General features: G+C 54.7%; 1 protein-coding gene across 1 annotated transcript in view; it reads left to right on the top strand.

Annotated features, from left to right (window-relative positions):
- Positions 1–708: 708 nt before the first annotated feature.
- Positions 709–18560, top strand: part of LOC311428294 (antigen WC1.1-like) — a gene marked incomplete at its 3' end in the record, with an annotated part of 72834 nt that continues 54982 nt past the window's right edge. The window contains exons 1-7 of the mRNA XM_084539818.1: positions 709–1081; positions 2066–2380; positions 3484–3792; positions 4023–4337; positions 4446–4763; positions 4844–5158; positions 5485–5799. Of these exons, the coding sequence (XP_084395944.1) occupies positions 1015–1081; positions 2066–2380; positions 3484–3792; positions 4023–4337; positions 4446–4763; positions 4844–5158; positions 5485–5799 (1954 nt within the window). The 5' untranslated portion in view covers positions 709–1014. The remainder of the gene's footprint in view (positions 1082–2065; positions 2381–3483; positions 3793–4022; positions 4338–4445; positions 4764–4843; positions 5159–5484; positions 5800–18560) is intronic.

Consider the following 18560-nt stretch of genomic DNA (forward strand, 5'->3'; position numbering starts at 1 on the left):
ATAATGTATAAGTAATATATATATATTGTATATATTCATAAAAACATGTGTTCTATTAAAAATATAAAATGTATATATATGTGTGTGTATTTGTATTTATATATATATATAATAAACTGTACATCTGAGAGCATTGTCCAACACTTCTTGGACTGTGCCAGTCTTGGAGCTGTGCGGAGGCTGGGAGGCACCGCAGGGCCATGCCTGGGCACGGGGCCAGGAGGAAACCACCGTCTTCCTGCCCGGGCGCCATGTCACGTGGGCTGCGGTTTGTGCACCTGCAGTGGCAGGCAGGCTCCAGCTCCCGACCCGCCGCGGGGAATAACGGCCCCTGGGTGACACGCTGAGAGCCAGGGAGACGCCTGAGGCTCTGGGCTGCAGCTCTGCTGCCAGGGCAGACCCTGGACCAGCTCTGGCTGCTGCCGGGACCCCACAGGAGGCTCCCTGGGGAGGGACGGGACAGGCAGCACTCCCGGCATGGGGCTCTGGCCCTGCCCAAGGGCCTTTCCCAGCTGCTGCTGCCAGCACAGCGGGGGCTGTAGCAGGGGCAGGGGCTGGTCCCTTCCCAGCCTGACAGCCCTGCTGCAGGACCAGCCCCGTGGATCCCATGGCTCAGAGACGGCCGGACAATCGCACCTTGGGCTCTTGGATGCTACAGCTTAGGAGATGCTCCGTGCTCCCTCAGCAGGCTGCAAGGGGTGTCAGAGCCATCTGCCCCCACACCCAGCCCTACCCCACGATGATCTCCCACCGCAGTGACGTGAGACCCGCAGCAGAGCCGTCCCTCATATATGGTCATGAAGAGCGCTGGAGAAGTTCATTGGAGAGCTGGGCTGCGTCGAAGGGGAGATAAGTGCCGATAACGTCTAAAAAGGTGCCTGCTGCTTCGATTGGCTCCTCCTGCAGCTGGGACAGCATCTGCACAGATATATTGCCCTCCCATCATTGCCATTGCCCTGTGGGTCCCCAGGAACTCCAGCAGCAGGGCTGTGCTGTCAGGACAGGAGCCTCAGGATGGGGACAGAGGGACTCCTGTCCCCTTGGGTGCTGTGGCTGTTCCTCTGGGTGCAGCCTTGCAGAGGTAAGTGCCAGCTTCTCTGTTCCACAGCCTTGGGACAATGGGCAGCAGTGGGGTCATTGGGATCTCTCTGGGAGTGGGGTTGTTTTCAGGCACCACTGATATGAGTGGCAGAAGGTTCTCAGTCTCTCAGCTCTGTTCTTTAATCTGTGCCTGCCTGGGTGGGAGGGGGTAATCCATTTTCATATCTCCCATGTTTTTGGCAGCCCAAGCCTGACTTCATTTCTAGACCCCTTGTCCTTGGGGACCCTTTTGTGAGCCCTTCTTCCCCAGCACTGTGCCTTTTCATCTGGAAGAGTCCCAGACAGTGAGGGTGGCCCTCAGTGATCTCCAGGACACAGCCAATGTCTGGGATGCCCCAGGGGGGTTGTGTGCTTTTCCCTGCCCCTGGGATCTGGGGAAGCACTGACTCCAGGAGGGCAGGTTGTGTCCCATTAACAGAAGGGGACTAGGGTGTCTGCACCCAGAAGTGGTAGAGAGGTGTCCTTCCTGAGGCTCTGTCGAAGCACAGGGACTGATCTGACAGCAGGGAAGGAGAAGGGACATGGGTTGTTAGTATCCCTGTGATCAGCTCAGTGCCCTGTGGGTTGGACGGTGGATTTGGGAGGTGCCTGTGGCAGACAATGGGCAATGGAAGCTGCTGAGGGGCACGGGCTGTTTGGGGGAAACTGGGATGGGGAGGAGCAGGAGCCCCGTGCAGGCCTGAGGGCTGTGTGTGGGTGGGCATGGGCAGGACAGGGGGCCACTTGGGTGAGAGGATGTGATGAGGGCTGTGGGGCAGCAAATGGCCCAAGAGGGCTAGAGCTGGGTACCCCCAGCCCAGCATAGCCCATGGGGAGAGGAGAGACCCCCCACTGCTCCTGAGACAGCCTATGGGGACAGGGATCCCACCCTGGGAACTGGGAGTCTGCCTGGGGAGGGGGTCCTCACGGACATGCAATGTGGGGCTTAAAACTCTCCTGACCCTTCCTGTGTTGGTGTTTGAAGGGGCTGCGGAGGTGAGGCTGGTGGATGGCGGCAGTCGCTGTGCTGGGAGAGTGGAGGTGAAACATCAGGGCCAGTGGGGGACCGTGTGTGATTTCTTCTGGGACATGACCGATGCTGCAGTGGTTTGTAGGCAGCTGGGCTGTGGGGTTGCTCTCAAAGCTCATCGGAATGCACACTTTGGGCCGGGATCTGGACGCATTTGGATGGATGATGTTGGCTGTCGTGGCACCGAGTCTGCCCTGTCTGACTGCACACACACAGAATGGGCTGAAACATACTGCGATCACAGCTTTGATGCTGGAGTGACATGCTCAGGTAAGGACTGAACTTCTTCCCTACTTCTGGGATGGGGACACTTCTAAGGGACCCGGCTGTGACCTCAGGAAGCAACAAGTGGACACCAGAACATGGCTCCACCCTTCCCCACTGTGCTGGCTGGATCCCATCTTTCTCCTCCATTCACCCAGGCCCTGTCTGGCAGGCTGGTCCCTATGCCAGGGGAATCTAGAGCAGCTCCCCCAGCCACCAGCAACTTCAGGGAAGGGCGTGCAATGGCCCAGGACTTTTGGGTTGTACCCCCAGCAGACAAGAGAACCTCGGCCAAAGCAGAGGGGCTGCTCAGAGGGAAGGAGCACTGGATTTGTGCACAGGAGCAGGGTGGCAAGTGGCACCTTGTTCCTGTCCTGGGGTCACCACATGAGAGCCAGCCCCCAGGGACATGGCCCCTCCAGGCAATTCTGACACTCTGCTCAGCCTCTCCTGCCTGCCCTGTGCCCCAGGGGCTGTGCCACCACCTCCGGGCTCTCCTTGGTGCCTGCCCTCACACCGGGAGCTCGTGTCAGCCCAGGGCTGCTCTCTGCTTGCTTTCCTGACCCATGCATGGTAGGTGGCTGGAGATGTGCATGCCCAGCACCACACTGTCCCTGCCAGAGCACCCCCCTTTGCAGAGGATCCCCCGATGTGCCCCATCTAGCAGGAGCTCCCCAAGAGCCCCAGCATTCCCTGGGAACAGGGGGGCTTTTTGGCAGTTCCAAGGATTTCTTCTAACTGGCCTGAGCCTTGTGGGGCAGAGCAGGCTGAAGTAGCCACGAGTTCCTGGGTCTGTTTCCCTGGGCCCACGTGCTGCGGGTGTTGCTGTGCTGGGTCTGGGGCCAGGCAGCCCAGGGGCTCCGGGCAGCAGCAGTTTGTCTGAGCGGTGCCTGTGGCTGGGGGCTGGGAGAGAGGGCAGCCCATGGGTACTGGGCTGGATTCTGAGGATCAGAAGGGTAGTCCTGACCTGTTTGTGCCATCAGCACCCACTGAGAGCTGCTGGGCTGGCCGTGGGGCTCTGCATGTGGCCACCTCAGGGATGAGGTGGGAGGTGGGCACGGAAGTGCCAGAGGGCTCTGGGAACTCACAGGTCTCCTTGGTTGCTCCAGGATTTGTCCGGCTGGTCGGAGGGGACAGCCCCTGCTCAGGAAGTGTGGAGATCTACGACAGGGACCAGTGGAAAGCTGTCTGTCACTCCCACTTTGGTGCCAAAGCTGCCGAGGTGGTGTGCAGGGAGCTGCAGTGTGGCACAGCCCTGTCTGTCCATGGGGCAGCTCAGCTGGGAGAAGGGGCTGGTCCTGTCTGGGACAGAGAGCTGCAGTGTGTGGGGAATGAATCCGTCCTCTCCTTCTGCCCCACGGGGGCCCCCAAGGACAAGACCTGCACCCACAGCAATGGCACTCATGTCACCTGCACACGTAAGGACTTTGAGTGGGATGATGGCCATGGGGGCTGTGGTTGGAGCGGGAGAGCAGTGTGGGCACTGGGCTGTGCTGGGTGGGGGAGATGTGAGGAGAGGTGGTGGTCTGCAGCCCTAAAATGAGAGTGCTGCAGGAGGAGAAAGGCACGCTGTCCCTTTGGCCTCTCCTGCAGCTCCTGTGAGAGCAAGAGCACAAATGTGGCCTCTCTCACCCTCCTTTGTCCCCAGAGTACACAGGGTTCAGGCTGGTGAACGGCAGCACAGCGTGTGAGGGCAGGGTGGAGGTGGAGGTGCTGGGGATGTGGGGGACCCTCTGTGCCTCCCGCTGGGACCTCTCGGACGCCCACGTTCTCTGTCGGCACCTCGGCTGTGGCTTTGCTGAGTCCATTCCTGGAGGAGGGCATTTTGGGAGAGGAACCGGCCCCGTCTGGAGAGACTCGTTCCACTGTGACGGGACTGAAGCCCACTTGGGGCAGTGCGCGGTGACTGCCCTGGGGGCCTCGCCGTGCTCCCAGGAGAACGCTGCTGCTGTCATTTGCTCAGGTGAGTGCTGGGCAGTGCTGCAAAGTCCATTTGCCCCTGGTGTGTGACACGGCCACCCACAGCTGGGGACCCCACGGCAGTGCCAGGCTGAATTTCTCCTCTCACCAGGCCCCAAGTCCCTGCGGCTGGTGGGCGGAGGGAGCCGGTGCGATGGGCGCGTGGAGGTCTTCCAGCACGGGACGTGGGGCAGAGTCCTGGATGAGCAGTGGGACATGCAGGAGGCCAGCGTGGTGTGCCGGCAGCTGCAGTGCGGAGAGGCAGAGGCAGCCTACACCCCCGTGAGGGCCGAGCGAGGACCAGGACCTGTGGGGCTGCGTGGGGTGCGGTGTGCAGGGCACGAGGCTAACCTGAGCCTCTGCAACACCTCCCTGCCTGAGAGCACACCGGCAGAAGGGATCATGGAGGACGTGGGGGTCGTGTGCCGGGGTGAGTGGTGCTGCACGTCCCCCAGTTGATGGTCCAGGAGGGCAGCCAGCCCCTGACGGCCGGGGTTCTCCCTGCTGCAGGGAGCCAGCGGGTGCGGCTGGTGGACGGGGCCGGGCGCTGTGCCGGGAGAGTGGAGATCTACTACCAGGGGCGCTGGGGCACCGTCTGCGACGACGCCTGGGACCTGGCCGACGCCGCCGTCGTTTGCCGCCAGCTGGGCTGCGGAGGGGCCCTGGAGGCAGCCGGCTCTGCTCGGTTTGGGGAGGGCTCCGGGCAGATCTGGCTGGATGGCGTCAACTGCTCCGGGGCCGAAGCTGCTCTCTGGGACTGCCCTGCCGAGGCCTGGGGGCAGCACGACTGCAGGCACAAGGAGGACGCGGGAGTCATCTGTTCAGGTCTGTGCTGGGAGTGGGGCTGGGAGCTGGAGCCTCAGAGACTAGGGTGAGGGCAGAGCTGGGCAAGGCCGGTGATGTCCCTGGCTGCCTTGGGTCCCCTGCCCAAGCCCATCCTGGGGAAAACCTCACACAGACTCTTGGGAGCCCATCCACCCTGACAGTGAGTGGGGAGGGCAAAGGAGTATTTCAGAGACCTCTCTGCCCCCAGATGCAAAAGAGATTTGCTGGCTGTGCCTCCAAATTCCTGAGCACCTGGGGTGCAGAGGAGCCTCTGTACCACCAGCCCCAGACCAGCCTGTTCTGTCTGGGGCCTTTCCTCCTTCCAGAGTTCATGGCCCTGAGTCTGGAGAACAGCGACGGCTGCTCTGGGCGCCTGCAGATTTTCTACAATGGGAAGTGGGGAAGCGTTTGCTCCAACTCCATGACCACCGAGACGGTGTCACTGGTGTGCAAGGAGCTGGGCTGCGGGAATGAAGGGGAACTGGAAACGCGTTCTAATTATGCCAAGCTGTCTGGTACTGCATGGCTGGATCACGTGGAGTGTGGGAAGAGCAACAGCTCCTTCTGGCAGTGTCCCTCTGCTCCCTGGCATCCGCAGTCGTGTAATGACAGCCGAGAAGAGACCCACATCACCTGCAATGGTAAATCTGAGCCATCAAGGCACCAGGTCCTGTTCCCCACTGGACAAGGTGAAATGCAGAGAAGGAACCCAGAGAAGCTTTGACTTTCTGCATTAGACCTTGTAGCTGCTGGAGGAACAAAGGTGACTTCAGCTTTCAAAGCTACCCATGCCCACCAGCAGTACCTGGTCAGGCTGCCAGCAGCCCCTGGGGGATGCAGAGGCACCTCCAGGCGGGGTCTCAGAGAAGACCAGTCAGGAGGAGGGGGCTACATGCTGGGCTGTGAGACTCGAGGGAATATGTGGGAGCTGGTGGAAGTCTGTGGTGGACCCAGCAGGGTGGAATCTGCCCCATCACTCAGCCCTGTCATCCCCAGCCTCCACTGCCTTGTGTGGTCAGGAGTGGCATGTCCTGCCCCCAACCTCTGTCTGACGCTGCCATTGCCATGTTCCAGCCCATGCAGATCCCCCACGGGGCCGTCCGACCACCAGCAGCGAGACACTCTCAGTGCCTGTCATCCTCTGCATCATCCTGGGGGCCCTCCTCTGCCTGCTCCTGGCCCTCCTGGCTGGGCAGGTGCGATGCGCCAGGGCTCGGCGCAGAGGTGGGTCCTTCCCCAGTGGTCCTGGGGGGGAGATGCCTCCTGGCACAGCTGGGGGTGTTGGTGTCCTGGGGCACAGAAACAGAGCTGTGTGCTGCCTCCTGCCCCATGTGCTGCCCCACTGACTGACAGACCATGGGGCACCAACATCAAGGGGTGGAGAGAGCCCAGAGCCTGAGGCATCCGTTCTGGGGTGAGAAGAGAAATGTGAGATCTGGGCTGGGTGAGAAGGGGAGGATGCACTGCTGGCAGTGCTCTGGGCAGCTCTGGCAGGAGGAGCATGGGGCAGCAGGATCCATCACCGTGGTGTCAGCCACCCCCCAACAGGGCACAGGCTGTGCTATTGATGTGTGGGGCAGAGATGGAGCAGCAAAAGTGGGGAGGAGAAATGAGGGAACTGGTGCAGGGTCTGCACTGGGACATGACCCTGGGAACAAAGGGGCACAAGGGCTGTCTCCAAAGGGATGGTGCAAGGCTGACTGTGCCCCAGACCATCTCCATGGGGATGCTGCCCTCCCTGGGGATGTGGCTGCAGTGCCAACACAACACAGAGGGGCTGTGCTGTGGGGACAGCCCTGTGCTGGCCCCGATAATGGGGCTGGGGGAGCCCAGTGGGGTCCTGTGCCTCTCTGCCCATGCCCAGACCAGCCCTGCCTCTGTCCCCAGGCTCTGGGAGAGCTGGGGAGCCCTTCCCTGAGGCCGTGTACGAGGAGATCGCTTACAGCCTGGCGTGGGAGAAGCAGCCGAGGTTCAGTCTCTCAGGTGGGTGCAGGTAACCTGCGGGGGCACATCTGCTGTGTCCATTCTCCCTGCCCCAGACCAGGGATATCCCCTGCAGCTCCTGCCCATGGTCCCTGAAATGGTTGGACCATGGGTCTGTGGGAGAGCATCCAGGTGTTGGCCCCCACAGAGGAGCTTCCTCCCCACCAGCTCTGCCCATCCCAGAGGGGACAGCCCCTCTCTGCTTGTCCCTGCACCTTACTGAGAGCCAAGTGCTAAGTGAAGGGCTGTCCCATGGCTGCTCTGGGAACCTCTCTGGGAAGTGCCTTGTCCCATGGAAACTGGTCTCCTCCCCATGCACCCCCAGCTCTGTGGGTGCCCATCCCCAGCAGTGCTGACCACCAGTCAGGGCAGCAGGGCTCATCCCACAGCACCCACTGCAGCTCTCTGCAGCCTCCTTTTCAGAGGGGTCCCTGACCCAGATGCAGCCCTACCCCAGCCACATGAGGAGGAGGATGGTCTGGGGCCACACCCAGGGATAAGAGGTGGGGGGTAGGAAGGGCTCCATATCTCCTCTCTGAAGACAGACCAGACGGACAGCAGTGCCACCGAGTGTTATCATCAGAGCTGGAAGCATGAAGGCTCTGCTGTGACCCTCACACCAGCAGCATGTCAGCCCTGTGTCCCCACACACCCTCCCATCCTCTGCTCTGCAGAACATCTCTTCTCACTGCCACCACCTTCCCTCTCCTTTCAGATGTCCCTGTCCTGCCCGGAGGTTACCCAGCAGATGGCTATGATGATGCTGGGGAGGTTTCTGACCCTGGGGAGGATCCTGTCCCTGGGCAGGGGGACTGGGAAGTGCCCAGGACACCAGAGGAAGGAGCTGGGCGCAGGGATGCAGTCACAGGTGAGAGGGCAATGCAGCACTGCCACTTCCTAGGTGCCAACCCCAGGCCTAGGAGAATCCATGGCATATTGAAAGCCTGACCATCCATGGAGAACCTGTCCTGGGACATTTTGTGGGGGCTGGAGAATGGGCTGAATGTCTCAGGCTGGTAAAGACGAGGAAGCTGATAAACAACTCTGAGGGGCACCCCACAGGCCCAACCACAACAGCCTGCCTTGATGCTTACAGGGGGAAGCCTGCGCTCCCGGAGAAGTGCTGGGGTCCCTGGAGCTGAGGGAGACACCTCGTCACCTTTCCTGGGGAGCACGGGCTATGACGATGTTGAAGAGGTGTCTCTGGCATGTCCCCATGAGGACACCCAGGATGTGACACCAGAGCCCCGTGCACAAGAGTTCCAGAGCCCCAGGCCAGCAGAGCCCAGCCCTGCTGAGCAGCTGGGTGCAGCTGGGAGGGAGGAGAGCTCAGTGCCACTGGGAGAGCCGTGAGTGCCAGGGAATTGTCTGGTCTCCCTTTTCCAGCAGTCAGCAGACGCACATGGGTATTTGCCTTCTTGGTATTCCCCTGTTTTTATGCTGTGTGTTGGTATTTGTTCATATTAAAACCCTCTGGGGGCTTTGCCCCAGGTCCAGTGCTTCCCTGCCCAGGTGTCAGGCTGTCTCCCTGAGGCTGATGGAGTGGAGAGGAGCTCAAAGATGCAATGGCTGGGAAGGGACACATCTTAGAGCCAGCAGGATCGGGGTCTGGCTTTGGGGCTGACAGAGCCCCTGGTCCCTGGACACTATTCCTACTGACAGAGACATTTCTGTCCTGCCAGCCACAGGCAGTTTCCATGCAAAGTGGATCTCTGGGAAGCCCCATGAGACACTCCCTTGCAGTGCCCACCTTCTGCTGCCTTGGGCCCCCATGAAGCCCAAGGATGTCTTCCCAGCACCCACAGGCAGGGAAAGATCAGGTAAAAGAGCTGAACAGGGAGATGTCTTGGACCCTTGGGCAGGACTTGGCACCAGCTCCTGCTGGTGGGTCCCCACAGCCCTCCAGCTCTTCCCCAGCAGGCTCCTCTGCTGCAGGCTGGGAGGTGCTTTTGGTAGTGGGATGGTGGGCTGGAACACCTACTGGAGCATCTATTTAATCCCTTTGGGTCATCTCTCATGGCTGTGTATAGTCTTCTCTGGGTGAAGAACTGGCTGGAGGGCCATGCCCAGAGGGTTGTGGTTAATGGAGTTAAGTCCAGTTGGTGTCCCTTTACAAGTGGCATCTCCCAGAGGTTGGTACTGGGGCCTATCTTGTTTAATACCTTTATTAATGACCTAGATGAGGGTATTGAGTGTACCCTCAGTAAGTTTGCAGACGATGGCCTGAGCAGCCATTCCTGCAGCCTCTGCCCATGCTGCCCACAGCCCCCCAGCTGGTGGTGCTGCTCTGCAGAGCAAGGGGGCTGTGGTGTGTGGAGCCGTGGGGGCACTCTGTAGGGCCGTGCTGGTCAGGCTGGGAAGGCAGAGCCAGCTGGTGGGGGGCACTGCCACTGACTGCCTCCCACACAAGTGGTTCCTTGGCCATGGATAGCCGGCACAGATAGCCGGCCTTCTTCAGAGTCAGAGACTCATGGAATATTCTGAGCTGGAAGGGACCCACAAGGATCATTGAGTCCAGCTCACTTCCAATGTCAGGATATGTTTTGGGGTGATTCACTGTATTCAGTCCATGAAATTTCATCTGAGGTATAACAACCAATTCAACAGAGAGCTTTCCCTACGCCTGCAGTGTTCCCTGGAGTAGCAGAGCTCTGCTTTTCCTTTTCCCACCCAGATTTAGCACCTCAGGGTGGCTCCACCTGGGACATACCCGTGCTCTATGGGCTCCACGTGCTATTGACTCCCTGGCACACACTGTCCCTGCCAAGCGCTTGGGCTCTCCTGACAGCTCCCGCTTTCCTCCAGAAAGATGCCTGCCATCATCCCTCTCACCTACTGTGTACAGAGGCAGGTGAATTCACTGTCTCTGTGGGTGCTGTCCAAGAATAGGGAACAATCACAGGTACACCCTGGCAGTGCTGCTGTGGCAGGACCCTTCTCCCCTCCACCTCTGCCATGTGTCCCTGAAGCTCCACCACAGGTCTACAAGGAAGGGTATCAGGCAAGTAAGTCAATGCATGGTCCTTTCTTTTATTGAAATACAAAGAAAGCCTGACCCACAATTTATACAAAGACTTGGAGTCATGTGAGACAGGTACATACAGTGTAGGAAGGTATGAACAATGATATTTCTTTGTGGGAAACACTATGAGGAGTAAAGCAAAGTAAAAAAAGAAAAAAATAGAAAAAAAAAATAAAAAGATTTCTGGGTCTGTATACAGTTAACATTAAGACCATATGCAATTTATTCCTTCTGAAAAACATCCAGTCATCACTTTCCATACTACATCCTTGAGCTCCTGATTCCTCATGCTGTAGATGAGAGGGTTCACTGCTGGAGGCACCACCGAGTACAGAGCTGCCAGCAAAAGATTCAGGGAGGAGGAGGACATAGAGGGGGGTTTCAGGTAGGCAAAAAAGGCAGTGCTGAGAAACAGGGAGGCAACAGCAAGGTGAGGGAGGCATGTGGAAAAGGCTCTGTTTCATCTCTGCTGTGAGGGGATCCTCAGCATGGCCCTGAAGATCTGCAGGTAAGAAAGCACAAGGAAAACAAAACACCCAAACGCTCAACACACACTAGGCACAAGAAGCCCAACTTCTCTGAGGTAGGCAACTGAGCAGGAGAGCTTGAGGATCTGGGGAATTTCACAGAAGAAGTGATCCAAGGCATTGCCTTGGCAGAGGGGGAAGGAAAAGCTATTGGCAGTGTGCAACACAGCATAGAGAAAGCCACTGCCCCAGGCAGCTGCAGCCATGTACACACGATTTCTGCTGTCCATTATTGTCCCGTAGTTTCAGCTGAGTCAAACCAGGCATCTCATATTTTGTTTGCAGTTCAGAGGCTAGAAGGGGGCTTAGCTGCCTCCCCGTGCCTCACAGAATCCCACTGGAGTTGGGATTCCTCTTGCCTTGGTTCAGGTGGGCACAAACCAGGCAGCATGTAAGCTGCTTGTCTCAGCTCTCAGCACTTTGAATGGAGAAAGAGACCAAGAGGGAGCTGTTCAGAGGCAGACACGAGGTGATATTGGAGATGGCAGAGTGACATCTGAGTGACATTTGAAGTGCCTAATTCTTCTGGGCCATAAACAGAGATTTTATTATTGCATGTACAATATAATATAAATGTAGCCATTGCTCAATAGCAATGAATAAATAAAATAAAAATAAAAAAATAAATAAATAAATAAAATAAATAAAAAAGAAATAAAAGAAATAAAAGGCATGCTGTGACCTGGTTGCCATCACTGGAATGTGGTGGGACCACTCCCATGACTGGAGTGCTGCAATAACTGGTTATGGACTCTTCAGAAGAGACAGACAGGACAGAAGGGGTGGTGGTGTGGCTCTCTATATTAGGGAGTGTTTTAATGTTGCAGAACTTCAATCTTGGAATGATATTGTTGAGTCCCTGTGGGTCAGGGACAGAGGGAAGGCCAACAAGGCAGGCATCATGGTGGGGATATCTTATTGACTGCCAAACCAGGATGAGGAGACAGATGAGGCGTTCTACAAGCAGACTTTGAGCTGGTCAGGGCACTGGTTGGCAGAGTGCCTTGGGAGGCAGTTCTGAAGGGCAGAGGGGTCCAGAAAGGTTGAGCACTCTTCAAGAAGGAAATCTTCAAGGCTCAGGAGCAGACTTTCCATCCCCACGTGCCCAAAGATGAGCCAGCATGGAAGAAGACTGGCCTGGCTGAACAGAGAGTTGTGGCTAGAGCTTAGGAAGAAAAAGAGGGTTTAGGACCTTTGGAAAAGAGGGTAGGCCACTCAGGAAGACTATAAGGATGTCATGAGGCTGTGCAGGGACAAAATTAGAAAGGCCAAAGCTCATCTGGCGCTCACTCTCGCTACTGCTGTTAAAGATAACAAAATGTTTTTATAAATACAGAAACACAAAAAGGAGGACTAAAGAGAATCTTCATCCTTTACTGGATACAGGAGGAAACTTAGTGACAAGAGATGAAGAAAAGGCTGAGGTGCTTAATACCATCTTTGCCTCAGTCTTTAGCGGCAAGACCAGTTGTTCTCTGGGTACCCATCCCCCTGATTGGTGGAAGGGATGGGGAGCAGAATGTGGCCCTCATATTCCATGAGGACATGGAGACCTGCTACAGCACTTAGATGTACACAAGTCAGTAGGGCTGGATGGGATCCACCTGAGGGATCCCAACCCTCATCCTCCAGTAGAGAGGTGGGCAGTAGTCTATTCTCCCACGTGCCCTTTTATAGGACAAGGGGGAATAGGCTAAACTTGTTCCAGAGGAGGTTTAGGTTGGATTTTGGTAAACACTTCTTTACGACGAAGGCAGGAGGAGCCTGGCCAGGAGAGATGTAAGATTTGGGGGAGGAAAGAGGAGCTTGGACAGCAGAAGCTAGCTATTTTGAAGAGGTAAGAATATTCAGGAAATGTTGATCCCACCATAAAGCTGACTTGAAGCAGCCATGTGAGGCCCTTACCCTATTTTAACCTCTTACATTAATACCTAAATCTAAATGCCACTCCACACCCTGACAGGAATCCACCGCTCTAATTTTTGACCACAATATCCCCTGAAGCCAAAATTAGTCCATAACCCCTTTCCATTACCTTTCCTCTCTTGCTCACCCTCATCCCTGCCCTTAACAATACCACTAAAATGCTCTATTTATCCCTAGTCTTCTTGCAGACCTAAACAAAACCTTCAATCAAACAACTTGCCCATACCCTAACCACAGACCTGACACCACAAGCAGAACACCAAACCGTCCCACTAAACATCTGCTTAATCTCTCACCCAGAAAGGTTTGCCATAGTCCCTAATGCCATAACATGAACAACTAACTTCCAAAGCCTGTCTTCCTGTGCATTAACCTGCTCACCTTTAACCCTTTTCCTAACCCTTAACATAGGTTCTTGTTCTCTTGGGGCAGGTCAGGAACCATGAGATTGCTGTGCAGTCACATTGCATTCAAAGATGAACGTGAGGGGCCATGGATTTGATCAGCTTGTAGGCCACAAGGAGGAGATGGGTGGGAATGCTCTGATGAGCTCAGTTCTGCCTCAGGATCTCCCAAACCAGCAGGAGGAACTGGCCTGTGAAAGGGACTGTGAAGTCACTTCTGTCTCTGCAGTTGATAGGGCAGCAGCAGGAACGTGTCACAGAAAGGGACTGTGAGGTCACTTCTGTCTGAAGTATCTGAAAGGTTACACTTATACCTTGGATCTGTACTTTTTGGCTGACATCTGACAGTGGTCCTGGAAGGCCAGCAGAAGGCACCTGTTTGGCATGCTGACTGTGGGATCCCCTCTGCCTACATACCCAGGAGGACCCAGACAGAAAGAAGGCCTGAATGTGGGTTGTCCTGTCCCTTCTGTTTGAGTACACAACTGGACAGCAGGAGGCACAAGGCTTGGGTATGTCTAAACAAGAAGCTGCAAGGCCAGCAGCAGGACCATGGCTTGGAAGATGCTCGTGAGGTGACATCTGTCTGCTTGGCTGACAGGCCGCAAGAAGGCCAATGGGTTGGGATGCCTACTTTAGGACTGGTTTCCACCCAGGTGGAACTTTCTTTATTAGTAGGAAAGAGCAGGAGAGAAAAACCTGCCAGAAAATGCACCTTGGAAGGTTGGCATTGGCCATGAAGAAGACAAAATGTCCCAAAAAAAGAGTTGTACTGTGGTGCTAGAGGTCACCCAAAGAGTGTCTTTGATCAGACACTTTGATCAGCTTTGTGTTTCAAGGAACAGCTGGTGAGGGTTAATGAGACATTGGTGAAACCACGGAAATGCTAGGATGAGAGCAAGGTGGTGAACAGAGAAGGGTGTCTGCAGATTTGAAGGAAATAGGGCAAAGTGTGGGGCAGCATAGGAAAGTCTGGAGAGGACAAAGAGGTGGGCACTGGCAAGAACAGAAGGCCCCAGCAGCCCTGACATTTTTGTCCCCTTGGATAGAGCTTCTGAGGAGATGAAATATCATCATTGCAAGGGGGCTCATTGCTTTCTTGAGACCCTGTGCAGAGTAAGGAAGGTGTCATACCACTGTTCTTCTTATGGCATCACACTGCCCACCACACACCACAAACCCCCAGCAAGAGCCCAGAGCCAGACACGGGAGTGCAGGAAATTCCATTCTAGTGGCTGGAATCAGGACCTGGCCCTTTTACTTCAGCACAACAAACCCAGACTTTTCTCAGCACAGTGCTTTGCCTATCTGTAATCATGGCCTCCAATTATCTGTCCTAACAAGTCCCTGAGGAGAATCTCTTGGTAAAGGCCCTCAGTGGGGCCCATTAATACTCCAAGTCACTTCAACTTTTCCTTCTGACTTTATGTTCTCAAGTAGTTGCATCATTCTCCTCTCAGTACCTGATGTTCACAGACTAAGCACCAAAATCCACCATGGAACTCATTAAAAGGCAGAAACACCTAAGGAACCATATGTCTTCCATAGTTTTATTCAAGTCTTCAAGACTTGGACAACTAATTGGGGAGCTTTCATGCTGTAGTTCAGGAGGAAGATTTCAAAAAGCACATAATACAAATCTTTTCTCATTTGGAAGGATGAATATTGTTGCATTTCAGTATTGAGCATCTTCCTTCAATTGATATTAACCCAGGGCTTCCCCTATAGAGACGTCCATAGGGAGGAAAAGCAGAGTCTTGAGGCCTGACAGTGCATGGACAACCTTGCTCCTCACCACCCCAACCCTGACACTTCTCTCACTGGCCACCTGGTGCTTGTATCACTTTTCCTTACTCCACACTTCTGCACTGAAGTCTGCAGCTGGATGTTAGAGCCCCTTTGCACCAGCTCCCACCTCCTTTCCTTAGAGACCTGTCTACACACAGAAGGGTTTTTCCTTATTTTAAAACAAACAACAAGAAAACATGCAGCAATTTTCCAAACAGCAAAGCAAGCACCTCATCTTATATGTCTCCAGTCAGATTTATAGGTATTAAGATTGGTAATATTCCATATGATCTTAATTCCATGATAAATGATGAGGAGCTTGCTACAGAAACCATTAGGCAGACTGCTAATCGATGGGCAAGCTTGAGCTCAATGAAGCTTAAAGCAGCAACTGGGTCAGTGAGAGCAGTCTGAATGATCAAAGAGTAAGGGGAGGACAAAGCAGGAGAACCAGGGGAAGTGCATAGGTCCAGACAGGCATCTGGAAAGGGGACATTCAACAGGGATTGTTTATTCGAGATGGTTGGAAGTACCTGGAAGATGAGGGTGTACACCATGATGGAGAAAGCGATGACAATGCAAGTACAGGTGAACATCAGTATTTCTTCTCCTGTGATGAATATAGATCCTGAAAATTCACCTGAAGGATGTAGATCCTTTGGGGCCAGCCATGGCTCTGAAAATGGAAGTCCATGAAGCTGTAGGACTCCCGGTCTCTTGCCTGGGAGATCCCCAGCACAGAGTGCCTGTGTCCCACAGGTCCAGCCCCAGTCCCCAGGCCAGCACAAGAGACCTGGCCCAGGCACAGGGCAGCTCCAGATTCCCCTCCAGGATACCATTTGCCATCAGTCCTAGCACCTTTGGGACACTCCCAGGCCAGTGAAAGGCCAGCTACTATTTGCTAGGCTATGTGCAACCAAGAAGACATCTCACAATATTTCAGTGATCTCTAGGGGACTCTGATCCATGGTGAAGCCCAGAAAAGTAACAGGCCTGTCCAGGGAAGGTGTCCTGGGTTGTATTTCTGACACTATCTTTGGAAGACGAGTGCAGAGATGTGGCAGAGATGCCACTATGGAGACATCAGGACTGTCACCAAAGTACACGAGATCTGAGGGCTAAGAGAAATGCAAAGGAACAAGAGAACAAAGTGGAAGCCAAAAGAGAGCAGCAGGGAAACAGCCATTTCCTGCTGCTGGCCATGGCCATGGCTCCAGGGAAGCAGCAGCCCCGACCTGCAGGCCGCAGAGAGGCAGAGCCCAGTGGGCGGTGAGGGACAGCCCCAAAGGCCACTGGGGCTGCTCCTCCATGTGGCAGCTGGGCTCTCGGTCTGAGCTCCTCGTGCATGCTGGGGCTGCTCCCTCAGGTGCAGAAGAGATGGGAGGAGATGGGACATGAGACCAGTAAAATTCTGCTCTCTTCTTTATTGTCATTATCTGCACAAGAAGCCCAGTTCTATAAGTACATTAGAGGATTGGGTCAAAACTTAAAAACAAACAAACAAACAAACAAACAAAAAAACATAGCAGACATTAAGAATAAAAGTAAGTCAAATTCACCAGCTTTAGACGGTATTAATAAATAAATAAAATCAAAGACAATTGTCATAACAGTTTATTTCAGAAAACATCAGTGTCCTGAAATGATTGTAGGCACATGATTAATGTAGAAGAAGAATGTCTGCAAAGACTTGCTTGAAGCATGTATTCAAAGAGTTTCCTCACTGCATCCCTGAGCTCCTGGTTCCTTATGAAGTAGATGAGGGAGGTCACTGCTGGAGGCACCACTGAGTACTGAACCGCCAGCAAAAGATTCAGGGATGAGTACAGAACTGCCACCAGCAGGTCCGTGGATGGGGTGGAGAAAGAAAGGAACTTCAGGTAGGCAAACGAGCCAGTGCTCACAAATAGGGGGACCAGAGCCAGGTGAGAGAGGCACGTGGAAATGGACAGTGGCAGTGTCCACCCTGTTGGTCCTCCCAGTGTCTCCTAGGAGGCCAGCACATCCCAGACCCTCCCCAGCTCTCCACACCTGCCTCTAGTCTCCCCAGCTAAGCCCAGCCCAGCCTGGCCCAGCAGAGCAGCCTAGGCTGGGATGGCAACAAAGCAGCAAATGGAGAAGTGGGGGGTCAGTGCAGTGTCCCTGCTGCTGCCATCTGCAGGAGATACCCCAGGACACTACTCACCAGGGAAGCCTGCAACCACCCAGGCCAGCCTTATTCCCCAGAACAGCACCACACTGCTGGCCCTGGGGCTCCTCAGGCACCACCACTGCACACACACAGCACCCTGCTCTGCTCCCAGGACACCCCATGTCCCACACAGTCTTGTCCCAGGCCAGCACGTCTGGGCTGGCCTGAGCAGCCATTCCTGCAGCCCCTGCCCATGCTGCCCACAGCCCCCCAGCTGGCAGTGCTGCTCTGTAGAGCTAGGGGGCTGTGGTGCATGGGGCTGTGGGGGCACTCTTCAGGGCCGTGCTGGTCAGGCTGGGAAGGCAGAGCCAGCTGGTGGGGGGCACTGCCACTGACTGCCTCCCACACAAGTGGTTCTTTGGCCATGGAGGGTGCGCACAGATAGCTGGCCTCCTTCAGAGTCAGAGACTCACGGAATAGCCAAGATGGAAGAGACCCACAAGGATCATTGCATCCAACTTATTTCCAATGTCATTAGATGTTTTGGGGTGATTCACTGTATTCAGTCTACAAAATGTCAACTGAGGTATGACAATGCAGCAGACTGCTTTCCCTGTACCTGCTGTGTTCCCTGCAGTTGCAGAGCTCTCCTTTGCCTGTTCCCACCCAGATTTAGCACTATATCTATACTTCAAAAAGTTATCTTTACTTTGCAATATCCATGGGAGTAGCTTTGGGAGAATATCTGAACCTTCAGGCACTGCCCTCAGCAGATCCTTCTATGCTGCAGATGCTGGTACGGAGCCAGCTGTATTAGAGAAGTGCCCCTGGCCTGTCCCTGCCTGTGGACACAGAACTGCCCCAGAGCAGCACGGTGAGCAAGAGACAAGAGCAATGAGTCCTCGCAGCAACACAAGGGCTCTGTAGGAGAGTACTAGGTGAAAGGGAGAGCAGCTTGGGAAAGAAGAAGCTCTGGGGCTCCTTGGCAGTGCTGCTGTACCAGGACACTTCTTCCCTCCACCCCTGCACACAGCCAAGTGCCCCTGCAGCTTCACTGCAGGTCTCTGAGGGAGGATCGCGGGCAAGCATATCACTGCAGGGTCGTTTTTTTTTATTTAAATACACAGAGAGCCTGCCTCCTTGTTTACACCAAGTCCGGGAGTCACATGGGACATGTAGATACTTAAATGAAAGAATATGAACAAAGACATTTCTTTGTGGACAATAATTTCACAAGCAATATAAAGAAAAATATACACTCAAACAAAATAAAAAACAAACAAACCTGCATCTGGGCCTTTAATGAGTTACATTATGAATGATATGCAGAAAAAGAACTAGACAGTGGGTTCGAGAGCATCCTCTGCAAGTTTGCAGGTGACACTAAACTCAGTGGTGCAGTTGATGCAATAGAAGGGAGGGATGCCATCCAAAGGGATCTGAACTAGCTTGTGAAGTGGGTCCATGAGAAACTGAAGATGTTCAGCAAGTCCAAGTGCAAGGCGTTACACCTGTCTCAGGGCAATCGGACACGAGGACAGACTGGAAGAAGAACGCATTGAGAGCAGCCCTGCAGAGAAGATTCTTGTTCTCGTGGACATGAACTGTTCAACATGAGCCA

Source organism: Aythya ferina (genome assembly GCF_964211825.1).
Source record: "Aythya ferina genome assembly, contig: HAP1_SCAFFOLD_37, whole genome shotgun sequence".
In the NCBI taxonomy this organism is placed as follows: Eukaryota; Metazoa; Chordata; class Aves; order Anseriformes; family Anatidae; genus Aythya; species Aythya ferina.